The 14,873-nt window shown below is 36.2% G+C and overlaps 1 protein-coding gene across 3 annotated transcripts in view; it reads left to right on the top strand.

Moving 5' to 3' along the window:
- OSBPL8 (oxysterol binding protein like 8) overlaps positions 1-14,873 on the top strand; it is a 192,660-nt gene that overhangs the window by 170,398 nt on the left and 7,389 nt on the right. For all 3 annotated transcript variants that reach the window (XM_061206700.1, XM_061206701.1, XM_061206702.1), the window contains 4 exons: positions 471-560; positions 1,836-1,972; positions 3,612-3,797; positions 4,130-4,217. In XM_061206700.1, the coding sequence (XP_061062683.1) occupies positions 471-560; positions 1,836-1,972; positions 3,612-3,797; positions 4,130-4,217 (501 nt within the window). The remainder of the gene's footprint in view (positions 1-470; positions 561-1,835; positions 1,973-3,611; positions 3,798-4,129; positions 4,218-14,873) is intronic.

Here is a 14,873-nt window from a genome sequence, read left to right on the forward strand (position 1 = left end):
GCAATATAGTAACTCAAAATATATTTCTTCTAATTTAATTTTCAGAAGTTTTTTTTGATTGGGTATTGTTTTATTGTTTTGTTTTTAAAGGAGGGGTTGCTGTTCAATAGATGAGTTAAGTCCCTTATGTTTACTGAGTTGTTACTGCTTAAAATATTGCGACATTGATAGAGTGCCGTCTTGAATCAGGAGAGAGCACAGGACACCAGTCAGTTATTTCAGTGTGATCTTTCTTAATATGTTTATTTGGGCTTCACTTAGTCTGTTTTTATCTATTTTTTCCACAGCAACAAATTTAAATTTCTTTTTATTGAACATTTCTGACTAAAATTTGACTCAACATTTCACCATTTGTGCCTTTAACAGCACTGTAACTATACAGTTACATTTTTGGTTATTTTTTTTGTCTATATTATATGTAAATATAAGTTAAAAGTAAAATGTTTCTTCAACATTTTTTCTTTTAAAAGCCATTTCTAGGTAGTAGTGACTGTGTTAATCAAATATCAGGGAAACTAAAATTGGGAAAAGAAGTCCTAGCTACTTTGGAAGGACATTGGGTAAGTATTTTTATATTGTAGCTTTACAAAAAGAATTCTATTCTGTGGGAAAAAAATTAAAAATCAAATTTTATAAGTTCACTTATCCCATTTCTAAAAGCATCACTATTCAACATAAGTTTCAATTTAACAACTATTTTGGTATTGCTCTGTATCAGCAGTATTTAGTTTAATGTAATATTTGCTCTTTCCAAAACTTTAAATCAGTAAAAGTAGCTAACACTTATATATCACTTACTATGTACTGCATTGTTTAAAAATGTTACTCATATTAACTCATTTAATATTTAGTATAATAACCCTATGAGATGAGTATTATTATTGTCCCCATTTTACAGAGGAGGACACTGAGGCACAGAGAGTTTAAATAATTTGTTCAAAGTAGTGAAGTAAGATTTCCGCCCAGGCACTCTGGCTCCAATGCCGTGCTTTTACACACAACAGTATACTGCCTCTCACCAGAAGAGGCATTTCCAATTAGGGTTATATTTCCTTTGGAGGACCATGGAAAAGATAGTGTTTTTTGAGAGCAATGGCTTTTATTTACTTCTCTGCTGACCTAAATTCACATTTATGTAATTTTGTTAAGAGGAGCTTATTATATTAATAAAAAGGATCATATCATGCTACTGCCAAATGCACTCTCACTGTAAACACCAGTATATGCTTTTTTCTGCATTATAATCAGAAAATGATGAGAAATATGATGAGAAAATGAAGATGGACCTAGAGACTCAACTAAGAGGCCACAATGCTCTGTTATTTTTAAAATTTACTTCTATCTGAATATCATTTGGAAAAAAAGATAAAACTATTTTTTAAAAAATGAAATTTTATAAGATTGTGCTAAGATTTTTAATGCTAAGAAAGGCTTTTAGGTTTTTCTACATATATTGAATACGTAGATGGTCTATAGCATCTCATTGTAGCTATAGCAAACACTATGCTCTACTTTGACAATTCAGAGACAGCTGTTGAGGCTTTGCATGTAATTGTCTAAAATTTGTTTATTAAGTGAAACTTGTGAAATCTCACAGACTTCCTGTGCAGTCAACCAAGTTTTTAAATGAAAAGTATTAGATATTTAATCTTAATATTTTTATAAGAATGACAAGAGATTTGGGGCTTTTAGAAAAGTGCTAGTTATATTTGTTTTAAAAATGTGTTTCACTGTGGGATTGTCAGAAAGAAATTATTATTATATTACTAAACTACAAAATTCCCTTTTAAATAAAGATAATTCTCTACATTAATTTTTAATTTCCTTAAATATAGGATAGTGAAGTTTTTATTACTGACAAAAAGACTGATAATTCAGAGGTTTTCTGGAATCCAACACCAGACATTAAGCAGTGGAGATTAATAAGGCACACTGTAAAATTTGAAGAGCAAGAAGATTTTGAATCAGAGAAGTAAGTATACCACTTTTCAGCTCACTTCATGAAAATCAAAGAGTATTTTTTTGTAATCTCTCAACAGTATGGTCACTTTTCTCTGTTTTAATTCAGCAAAATAGTTCAACATTTGTGGGATGTGACAAGATTTTGTTTTGGTGTATGTGAATGTCAAATAGTTATAACACAAATCATGCTGCTCTTCTGCAGCTCTAAACTAAAACTTCCTATTTTTTCCTTTCTCTTCTTATCTGCTCCAGGGCTTATTTTAAAAAAAAAAAAAAAAGAAGAAGAAGAAACTTTTTTGTTTGCATAAAATGGTGGGACTAATGATTCTTGGTTTTTATCTGGCAGCTGTTTTCTAACCTGGGTTAGGCATGCAGAACTTTAGGCGAAGCGGTACAAAATCTACTTCTGTTTTATTTTTTAAAATACAAAAATCATGCCACTGGATGTGCAGGCTTCTAGAGGACTTATATTAGTTGGGGACTAATTAAGGCCATAATTTATGTTCTTAAATCATTAAATTCTTCCTGGATCTCCTATACTTTTACACCAAAAATATTGTATACATATTGCCCAATCGTATTCTTCTATTTCCTTGTGTTAGGAGAAGGGGACTGCTGTGTAAAAGACACTCTACTAGGTACTTTATACACATTATGCAGTTTAGTTCTCACTACATGTTTCCACATGCATATCATTCTCTTCTCATGAGGATTCAAGTCTACGTGCACTTTCCTTCTGTACTCAAAATTGAGGTTTTCAAAGATGGAAGATTACGTACGCACCAGTTCTGAAAATTCTGTTTCAGCTATAACCACATGATGCTCTCCATCCAGAGTGAAACTTTGCCAAGGCATACGACAATTTTTGAGATGTGGGTATAATTTAATGTATTTTAAAGATGAGGAAAATGAGTCTTAGACAAGATAAGTAACTTTAAGTTCACCAGCCAAGAAGTGGCAGATCTAGGCTTAAACCCAAGTCTATCTGATTCCCTAGCCTTTATTCTTTGAGCCCAACATGCTATCTTCCCAGATGGGTAGAATACAGATATATTTTTAAGTATCTAATAAAAAACGAAACTTTAGTATGGGAAAAGATTTTACCTCAGTATTTTTTTCTGCTAAATCAATGGTTCTCAACACTGGCTGCACATTAAAATCACCTGGGAAACATAAAAAAAAAAAAAAAGGCAATACTTGGGCCCACTCCCGCAGATTCTGATTTTTTTTAATTCCCTGACAAATCCTACACCCAAGGTTGAGAAACATGGCAGTATACTTCTGGATCTTTGAGGCCAGTGGGTCCTAAACAGTAGGTATAAGAATCATCTGGGGAGCTTGTTAAAAATGTAGATTCTTGAGCCTTCATTACATTTCTACCATTGTGGATCAGCACCATTCATTTCCGTATGTTTAAGAACCCATGTAATAAATTTCTCTGGCCAAGAAAAAAAATTGGTCTCCACTGTCTCACTCTATTCAAGGCATCACTTTTTATATCTTGACTTGTTTCTAAGCATCCGAGCATAAGCTTTGTCAAAGCCAAAAACCCACATGGGCATCATTTTCTCTCAAGGGGACTCAAACCTATTCTATGCAGATTTGATTTTCTGTTGTTTTTTTCAATATTATTTTTGCACGTGTATTAGACTCTGGCAGCGGGTAACTCGAGCCATAAATGCCAAAGACCAAACAGAAGCTACTCAAGAAAAGTATGTTTTAGAAGAAGCTCAAAGACAAGCTGCCAGAGATCGGAAAACAAAAAATGAAGAGTGGACTTGCAAGTTATTTGAACTTGACTCACTCACAGGAGAATGGCATTACAAGTTTGCAGAGTATGTAATTAAAAATTGTATTACAAACAGTATCTCATAGTTTTTTGCCTTCATTTCTAGTTTTTTTTATCGTTAGTATGAATAGTTTTTAAATTAAGCAGTATGTGTGAGATTTTACCCTTGATGTTCCATTCATTATAAATTTGACTCCATGATAGTAGTTAGCGTATAAAATAAGCCGAGGATCAGAAGATTAGATATGACATATCTTAATCTTACAGCTAAGTTTATAATGACCAATGAAAATCTAATCATAGAGTAGAAAGTTTTTAAAAAAGTTTCTGAGCGTTTTGCTTAGTCATTAAACAAGTGGTGTTTTTTCATTTATGTAGTACTCGACCTTGGGATCCACTTAACGATATGATACAGTATGAAAAAGATGGTGTTATCCAGACCAAAGTGAAACATCGCACTCCAATGGTATGTAATAAAAAAGTAACTAGATCCTGCTCTGCATATAAATTTTTAAAATTCTTAGTATCTTTGGTTACCAACCTTTAAAATTTGGCTCCACAGTTTAAAATTTCAGGTCAGAAAAATGATACAGTAGGCAGCTCCAAGCTCTTGTGCCCCCAAAGAAACATAAAAAATCAAGCAGAAACTGTCATAACCAAATTTGCCTGAACTCTGGAAAACAGTCAGAGGTTTGCAGCAACTAAGTGAGAGCTGAATCAAGAATCAGGTGACTTCAAAGCAGCAAGAAGGCTTTATGGCATTTTTACTTGCTCTTGTCCTAATGCCTCCCTGGTGCAGTGGTAGTCTTGAAGGGTCCCCACATTCCCAGTGTGAGCCCTGGTTCCAGAGGGAGTAGAGTAGACCTTGTTAACAAATTGTTGTGTATGTCTTTTTTTTTTTTTTTAACATCTTTATTGGAGTATAATTGCTTTACAATGGAGTGTTAGTTTCTGCTGTATAACACTGAATCAGCTATACATATACATATATCCCCATATCTCCTCCCTCTTGCGTCTCCCTCCCACCCTCCCTATCCCACCCCTCTAGGTGGACACAAAGCACCGAGCTGATCTCCCTGTGCTATGCAGCTGCTTCCCACTAGCTATCTATATTACATTTGGTAGTGTATATATGTCCATGCCACTCTCTCACTTCGTCCCAGCTTACCCTTCCGCCTCCCCATGTCCTCAAGTCCATTCTCTACGTCTGCGTCTTTATTCCTGTCCTGCCCCTAGGTTTTTTAGAACCTTTTTTTTTTTTTCTTAGATTCCATATAGATGTGTTAGCACACAGTTTTTGTTTTTCTCTTTCTGACTTACTTCACTCTGTATTGACAGTCTCTAGGTCCATCCACCTCGCTACAAATAACTCAATTTCGTTTCTTTTTACGGCTGAGTAATATTCCATTGTATATATCTGCCACATCTTCTTTATCCATTCATCCGATGATGGACACTTAGGTTGTTTCCATGTCCTGGCTATTGTAAATAGAGCTGCAATGAACATTGTGGTCCATGACTCTTTGAATTATGGTTTTCTCAGGGTATATGACCAGTAGTTGGGTTGTATCGTAGTTCTATTTTTAGTTTTTTAAGGAACCTCCATACTGTTCTCCATAGTGGTTGTATCAATTTACATTCCCACCAACAGTGCAAGAGGGTTCCCTTTTCTCCACACCCTCTCCAGCATTTATTGTTTCTAGATTTTTTGATGATGGCCATTCTGACTGGTGTGAGGTGATAACCTCATTGTAGTTCTGATTTGTATTTCTCTAATAATTAGTGATGTTGAGCATCTTTTCATGTGTTTGTTGGCAATCTGTATATCTTCTTTGGAGAAATGTCTATTTAGGTCTTCTGCCCATGTTTGGATTGGGTTGTTTGTTTTTTGATATTGAGATGCATGAGCTGCTTCTATATTTTGGAGATTAATCCTTTGTCAGTTGCTTTGTTTGTAAATATTTTCTCCCATTCTGAGGGTTATCTGTTTGTCTTGTTTATGGTTTCCTTTGATGTGCAAAAGCTTTTAAGTTTCATTAGGTCCCATTTGTTTATTTTTGCTTTTATTTCCATTTCTCTTGGAGGTGGGTCAAAAAGGATCTTGCTGTGATTTATGTCATGGAGTGTTCTGCCTATGTTTTCCACTAGAGTTTTATAGTGGCTTGCCTTACGTTTAGGTCTTTAATCCATTTTGAGTTTATTTTTGTGTGTGGTGTTAGGGAGTGTTCTAATTTCATTCTATTACATTTAGCTGTCCAGTTTTCCCAGCACCACTTATTGAAGAGGCTGTCTTTTCTCCACTGTATATGCTTGCCTCCTTTATCAAAGATAAGGTGACCATATGTGCATGGGTTTATCTCTGGGCTTTCTATCCTGTTCCATTGATCTGTATTTCTGTTTTTGTGCCAGTACCATACTGTCTTGATTACTGTAGCTTTGTAGTATAGTCTGAAGTGAGGGAGCCTGATTCCTCCAGCTGCATTTTTCTTTCTCAAGATTGCTTTGGCTCTTTGGGGTCTTTTGTGTTTCCACACAAATTGTGAAATTTTTTGTTTTAGTTCTGTGAAAAATGCCATTGGTAGTTTGATAGGGATTGCCTTGAATCTGTAGATGGCTTTGGGTAGTATAGTTATTTTCACAATGTTGATTCTTCCAATCCAAGAACAAGGTATATCTCTCCATCTGTTTGTATCATCTTTAATTTCTTTCACCAGTGTCTTATAGTTTCTGCATACAGGTCTTTTGTCTCTTTAGGTGGGTTTATTCCTAGGTATTTTTATTCTTTTTGTTGTAATGGTAAATGGGAGTGTTTCCTTAATTTCTCTTTCGGATTTTTCATCATTCATGTATAGGAATGCAAGAGATTTCTGTGCATTAATTTTGTATCCTGCTACTTTACCAAATTCATTGATTAGCTTTAGTAATTTTCTGGTAGCATCTTTAGGATTCTCTATGTATAGTATCATGTCATCTGCAAACAGTGACAGTTTTACTTCTTTTCCTGTTTGGATTCCTTTTATTTATTTTTCTTCTCTGATTGCTGTAGCTAAAACTTCCAAAACTATGTTGAATAATAGTGGTGAGAGTGGAAAACCTTGTCTTTTTCCTGATCTTAGAGGAAATGGTTTCAGTTTTTCACCGTTGAGAACGATGCTGGCTGTGCGTTTGTCATATGTGGCCTTTATTATGTTGAGGTAAGTTCCCTCTATGCCTACTTTCTGGAGGGTTTTTATCATAAATGGGTGTTGAATTTTGTCGAAAGCTTTTTTCTGCATCTATTGAGATGATCATATGGTTTTTCTCCTTCAATTTGTTAATATGGTGTATCACATTGATTGATTTGCGTATATTGAAGAATCCTTGCATTCCTGGGATAAACCCCACTTGATCATGGTGTATGATCCTTTTAATGTGCTGTTGGATTCTGTTTGCTAGTATTTTGTTGAGGAGTGTTGCATCTATGTTCATCAGTGATATTGGCCTGTAGTTTTCTTTTTTTGTGGCATCGTTGTCTGGTTTTGGTATCAGGGTGATGGTAGCCTCGTAGAATAAGTTTGGGAGTGTTCCTCCCTCTGCTATATTTTTGAAGAGTTTGAGAAGGATAGGTGTTAGGTCTTCTTTAAATGTTTGATAGAATTCGCCTGTGAAGCCATTTGGTCCTGGGCTTTTGTTTGTTGGAAGATTTTAAATCACAGTCTCAATTGCAGTGCTTGTGACTGGTCTGTTTATATTTTCTGTTTCTTCCCAGTTCAATCTTGGATGGTTGTGCTTTTCTAAGAATTTGTCCATTTCTTCCAGTTTGTCCATTTTATTGGCATATAGTTGCTTGTAGTAATCTCTCAGGATCCTTTGTATTTCTGCAGGGTCAGTTGTTACTTCTCCTTTTTCATTTCTAATTCAATTGATTTGAGTCTTCTCCCTCTTTTCCTTGATGTGTCTGGCTAATGGTTTATCAATTTTGTTTATCTTCTCAAAGAACCAGCTTTTAGTTTTATTGATCTTTGCTATCGTTTCCTTCATTACTTTTTCATTTATTTCTGATCTGATCTTTATGATTTCTTTCCTTCGCCTAACTTTGGGGTTTTTTTGTTCTTCTTTCTCTAATTGCTTTATGTGTAAGGTTAGGTTGTTTATTTGAGATGTGTCTTGTTTCTTGAGGTAGGGTTGTATTGCTATAAACTTCCCTCTTAGAACTGCTTTTGCTGCATCCTATAGGTTTTGGGTCATCGTGTTTTCATTGTCATTTGTTTCTAGGTATTTTTTGATTTCTTCAGTGATCTCTTGGTTATTTAGTAGTGTATTGTTTAGCCTGAATGTCTTTGTATTTTTTACGGATGTTTTCCTGTAATTGATATCTAGTGTCATAGCGTTGTGGTCGGAAAAGATACTTGATACGATTTCAATTTTCTTAAATTTACCAAGGCTTGATTTGTGACCCAAGATATGATCTATCCTGGTGAATGTTCCATGAGCACTTGAGAGGACAGTGTAAATGCTGTTTTTGGATGGAATGTCCTATAAATATCAATTAAGTCCATCTTGTTTAATGTATCATTTAAAGCTTGTGTTTCCTTATTTATTTTCATTTTGGATGATCTGTCCATTGGTGAAACTGGGGTGTTAAAGTCCCCTAGTATGATTGTGTTACTGTCGATTTCCCCTTTTAAGGCTGTTAGCATTTGCCTTATGTATTGGGGTCCTCCTATGTTGGGTGCATAAATATTTACAGTTGTTATATCTTCTTCTTGGATTGATCCCTTGATCATTATTATGTAGTGTCCTTCTTTGTCTCTTGTAATAGTCTTTATTTTAAAGTCTGTTTTGCCTGATATGAGAATGGCTACTCCAGCTTTCTTTTGATTTCCATTTGCATGGAATATCTTTTTCCATCCCCTCACTTTCAGTCTGTGTGTGTCCCTAGGTCTGAAGTGGGTCTCTTGTAGACAGCATATATATGGGTCTTGTTTTTGTATCCATTCATCCAGTCTGTGTCTTTTGGTTGGAGCATTTAATCCATTTACATTTAAGGTAGTTATCGATATGTATGTTCCTATTACCATTTTCTTAATTGTTTTGGGTCTGTTATTGTAAGTCTTTTCCTTCTCTTGTGTTTCCTGCCTAGAGAAGTTCCTTTAGCATTTGTTATAGAGCTGGTTTGGTGGTGCTGAATGCTCTTAGCTTTTGCTTGTCTGTAGAGGTTTTAATTTCTCCGTCAAATCTGAATGAGATCCTTGCTGGGTAGAGTAATCTTGGTTGTAGGTTTTTCCCTTTCATCACTTTAAATATGTCCTGCCACTCCCTTCTGGCTTGCAGAGTTTCTGCTAAAAGATCAGCTGTTAATCTCATGGGGATTCCCTTGTTTGTTATTTGTTGCTTTTCCCTTGCTGCTTTCAATATTTTTTCTTTGTGTTTAATTTTTGATAGTTTATTATGTGTCTTGGCCTGTTTCTCCTTGGATTTATCCTGTATGGGACTCTCTGTGCTTTCTGAACTTGAATGATTATTTCCTTACCCATATTAGAGAAGTTTTCAACTATAATCTCTTCAAATATTTTCTCAGTCCCTTTTTTTTTCTCTTCTTCTTCTGGGACCCCTATAATTCGAATGTTGGTGCGTTTAATGTTGTCCCAGAGGTCTCTGAGATTGTCCTCAATTCTTTTCATTCTTTTTTCTTTATTCTGCTCTGTGGTAGTTATTTCCACTATTTTATGTTCCAGGTCACTTATACATTCTTCTGCCTCAGTTATTCTGCTATTGATTCCTTCTAGAGAATTTTTAATTTCATTTATTGTGTTATTCATCATTGTTTATTTGCTCTTTAGTTCTTCTAGGTCCTTGTTAAACGTTCTTTTATTTTCTCCTTTCTGTTTCCAAGATTTTGGATCATCTTTACTCTCATTACTCTGAATTCTTTTTCAGGTAGACTGCCTATTTCCTCTTCAGTTGTTTGGTCTGGTGGGTTTTTACCTTGCTCCTTCATGTACTGTGTGTTTCTCTGTCTTTTCAGTTTTACTGTATTTGGGGTCTCCGTTTTGCAGGCTGCAGGTTCATAGTCCCGTTATTTTTGGTGTCTGCTCCCAGTAGGTAAGGTTGGTTCAGTGGGTTGTGTAGGCTTCCTGGTGGAGGGGACTGGTGCCTGTGTTCTGGTGGATGAGGCTGGATCTTGTCTTTCTGATGGGCAGGACCACATCCAGTGGTGTGTTTTAGGGTGTCTGTGAACTTAAGATTTTAGGCAGCCTCCCTACTAATGAATGTGTTTGTGTTCCTGTCTTGCTAGTTGTTTGGCATAGGGTGTCCAGCACTGTACCTTGCTGGTCATTGAGTGGAGCTGGGTCTTAGCGTTGATATGGAGATCTCTGGGAGAGGTTTCACTGCTTGATATTACGTGGGGCCGGGAGGTCTCTGGTGGACCAATGTCCTGAACTCGGCTCTCCCACCTCAGAGGCTGTCCAGAGCACCTGTCCAGCTCTGACACCTGTCCAGAGCACCAAGACCCTATCAGCCACACAGCTCAGAAGAAAAGGGAGAAAAAAAAGAAAGAAAGTAAAAATAAACTAATTAATTAAATAAAATAAAGTTATTAAAATAGAAAAAAATTATTAAATATTTAAAAGTAATATAAAAAAGAGAGAGAAAGAGAGACCAACCAAACCAAAAAACAAATCCTCCAATGATAACAAGCGCTAAAAACTATACTAAAAAACAAACAAATAAACAAACAAAAATGGACAGTCAGAACCCTAGGACAAATGGCAAAAGAAAGCTATACAGACGATATCACACAAAGAAGCATACACATACACACTCACAAATAGAGAAAAAGGAAAAAATATATATATAAAAAAAAATAAAACAAGGAAGAGAGCAACCAAATCAGTAAACAAATCTACCAATGATAATAAGCTCTAAACACTAAGATAAACATAAAACCAGAAACAAATTAGATGCAGAAAGCAAACCCCAAGTCTAAAGTTGCTCCCAAAGTCCACCGCCTCAATTTTGAGATGATTCGTTGTCTATTCAGGTATTCCACAGATGCAGGATACATCAAGTTGATTGTGGAGATTTAATCCACTGCTCCTGAGGCTGCTGGGAGAAATTTCCCTTTCTCTTCTTTGTTCACACAGCTCCTGGGGTTCAGCTTTGGATTTGGCCCCGCCTCTGTGTGTAGGTCGCCTGAGGGCATCTTTTGGGAAGTCTGAGGTCTCTTGCCAGCGTTCAGTAGGTGTTCTATAGGAGTTGTTCCACATGTAGATGTAGTTTTGATTTATTTGTGGGGAGGAAGGTGATCTCCATGTCTTACTCCTTCACCATCTTGAAGGCGCCCCAGCTTCAGTCTACTTGAAAGCAGTGGCCTATAACATCTCAGTGATGGCAGCAAGAGAAGAATCCTCTGAACTCTCCTCTCTGAAAAGGAGGACACGTGCCGTGTGTTGGTGCAGCATACGGGGAAATCCATGGGTGGCATCAAAGTGTCCTTTGTGACTCAGGGGTCTGTCTTTTAAGCCAAACAGCCGTCATGCACAGCACCATGCTCTTCTGAAAATTCCTGCATCCAGGCTTCAAATGTAGAGCTCCATCAGAAGGCTTCTGAGTGCCCCCAAAATCCTGCTTGGCTTCAGCCCCAATGACCTCTCCAGAAGTGGGAAGTGCCGGGAGCTGACCTCTCCATAAGGGGGGTGCACTGGGGTCGACCCCTCCAGAAAGTTGCGTGCAGGGCTCTGTATGTCTTTTGTAACCTGTCTGGGGGCTACCTGAAGGATTTATGCAGGGCTTGCATCTTTTTTTTTTTTCTAACTCAGAGCTGAGCCAGAAAGGCTGCAGGCATTGCTTGAAAGTACTACAAGCCAAACTAACAACCTGCAGATACCTGGGGCAAAAGATTACCAGGGCTTCCCTGGTGGCGCAGTGGTTGAGAATCTGCCTGCCAATGCAGGGGACACGGGTTCGAGCCCTGGTCTGGGAAGATCCCACATGCCGCGGAGCAACTAGGCCCGTGAGCCACAGCTACTGAGCCTGCGCGTCTGGAGCCTGTGCTCCGCAACAAGAGAGGCCGTGACAGTGAGAGCCCCGCGCACCGCGATGAAGAGTGGCCCCCGCTCGCCGCAACTAGAGAAAGCCCTCGCACAGAAACGAAGACCCAACACAGCCAAAAATAAAATAAATAAATTAATTAATTAATTAAAAATATATATATATATAAAAAAAAAAAAAAAGATTACCAATAAAACACACAATAGGCCATGTAAGGCCCAGGAGAAAAAGCTAGGGAGAGATTCTTTGGGAAATTAGGGCGTTGAATAGCCCCATGTATACAGGAGAATCTAGAAAGCCATGAAAATGCCCAAGGCAAGATGCTTATGCTCAGAGAAGACCTGCAAAAACCCTCAGCTTTCACCTTAAGCTAATTTCTAGGCTTGAAATGTTGAAGGAGTGCCCCTACAGAGAGCCTGTCTGCTAAGACTAGGAGAGTTTGGGTTTTGGGGGGTTTTTTGTTTTTGTGTCTTATTTGTTTAGCTATTGGTGTTCAAGGAAATCTATGTCAAAATACTAGCTAAACACAAGCTGAGGAACACAGACTTCAGTGACCATGCACAACAAGGAGAAAAGTCTTTGCAAATATAGTTTGGGAAATTCACTGAACAGATGGAGTACAATAGCCTTCAACAATACAGAAAGCAGCAAACCCTAGAGAAGGTGGAAAATCTGATTTCCAGAGTTACCACCTTATAATATTTAGATGTGTAGTTTTCAACAAAGAATTAAAAAGCATACGTAGAAACAGGAAAATACGAACCCATTAAAAGGAACAAAGTAAGTTGACAGAAACCATTCCCAATAAAGTCCAGACACCAGACTTACCAAAGATTTTAAAACAATTATCTTAAGTATGTTCAAAGAGTTAAAGGAAACAGGGACAAAGAACTAAAGGAAATCAAGAAAAAGGTATATAGACAAAATCAGAATATCAATAAAGAGAAATTATACAATGAAACCAAACAAATTCTGGAGCTCAAAAATACAATAAGTGAAGTGAAATATTCACTAAGATATTCAACAGCACATTTGGAGAAGGTGGAATGCAAGAATCAGCTAACTCAGAGATTCGACAATTGAAATTATCTAGTCTGAGGAACAGAAAGAAAAGAATGAAGAAAGTGAACAGAGCCTAAGGGACCTATAGGGCACCATCAAGTGGATCATCATATACATTAAGGGAGTCCCAGAAAGAGAAGAAGAAGAGAAAGAGGCAAAAGAATATTTAAAGAAAAAAGTCCACCAAATCCCCAAATTTAATGAGAGATATGAGTCTATAAATCCAAGAAGTTCAACAAACTTTTAAATAGGATAAACTCAAAGAGACCCCCACACCAAGACATTATAAGCAAACTGTCAAAAGTCAAAGACAGAAAGAATCTTGAAAGCAGCAAGAGAGAAGCAACTTGTCACATATAAGCGATCCTTGATAGGAATAATAGCCAGTTTCTCACTAGAAACCATGGAGGCCAGAAGGCATGAGATGACATATTTAAAGTGCTGGAAGAAAAAACTTGTCAAACAAGAATTCTATATATGGCAAAACTGTCCTTCAAAAATGAGGGAGAAATTAAGACATTTCCAGATGAGTGAGTTCATTACCACTAGACCTTCCATATAAGAAATGCTAAAATAGTCCCTCAGGTTGAAATGAAACTCAAAGCTGTATGAAGAAATAAAGACTTTCAGTAGAGATAAATGGATGGGCAAATATAAAAGCCAGTGTTATTGTAGTTTTAGTTTACAACTACACTTCTTATTTTTTACAGAATTTGAAAGATTAAATGAATGAAAAATAATTACAAATCTATGTTATTGAGCATACAGTGCATAAAGATGTAATTTGTGACAACAAAAACATATAGGGAGGGACAATGGAGCTGTTTAGCAACCAAGTTTTTGTGTGCTATTGAAATTAAGTTGGTATCCATTCAAGCTAGATTGTAATAAATTTAGGTATAAATGTCATTCTCATGAAAACCACAAAGAAAATATCTAAAACACATATACAAGAGGAAACGAGAAAGGAATCAAAACAATTCATTCCAACAAAAATCAATTAAACATGAAAGTAGTAATGAAAAAAAATGAAGGTCAAAAAAGGTATAGGACATACAGAAAACAGCAAAATGGCAGAATTTCTTCCTTATCAGTAATTACCTTAAGTGTAAATTGATTAAACTCTATTCAAAAGGCAGATTGGCAGAATGGATTAAGACAAACATGATCCAATTATATGCTGTCTACAAGAGACTCACTTTAGATCCAATGACACAAATAGAGTAAAATGGAAGGATAGAAAAAGTTATTCTATGCAAATAGTAACCAAAAGAGAGCTGGGATGGCTATACTAATATTGGACAAAATAGACTTCAAGTCAGAAACTATTACAAGAGATAAAAAAAGACATTATGTATTGATAAAAGAGTCAGTTTATCACTATATATGTACCAATCAATGAAGCCCCAAAATGTATGATGCAAACATTGACCAAATGAAGGAAAAAATAGACCATTCTACACCAATAGATGAACACTTCAGTATCACTCTCAATAATGAATAGAACATCTAGATAGAAGATCAATAAGGAAACAGAAGTCTTGACCCACACAATAAACCAACTAATCCTAACAGATATATATAGAATATTCTACCCAACAACAACAAATATACGTTCTTCTCAAGTAAACATGGAATATTCTTCAGGATAGAACATATGTTAAGCCATATAACATATCTAAATAAATTTTTTAAAAATTAAAATCATGCAAAGTATCTTTTCCAGCTGCACTGGAATGAAGCTAGAAATCAATAACAGAAAGAAACTTGGGAAACTTACAAATATGTGGAAATTAAACAAGACACTCTAAACAACCAATGAATCAAAGAAGAAATCATAAGGGAAATTAGAAAACACTTAGATGAATGAGAAAAAAACAAAAACAAAAACCACAACATACCGAAACTTATAAGATGCAGCAAAGGCAGTGCTCAAAGGGAAATATACAGCTGTGAATACCTACATAAAAAAGAAGAAAGATGCCCAGTCAATAACCTAACTTGACAATGACGATCTAGAAATAGA

Source organism: Eubalaena glacialis, chromosome 11 (assembly GCF_028564815.1).
Source record: "Eubalaena glacialis isolate mEubGla1 chromosome 11, mEubGla1.1.hap2.+ XY, whole genome shotgun sequence".
NCBI classification, from domain to species: domain Eukaryota; kingdom Metazoa; phylum Chordata; class Mammalia; order Artiodactyla; family Balaenidae; genus Eubalaena; species Eubalaena glacialis.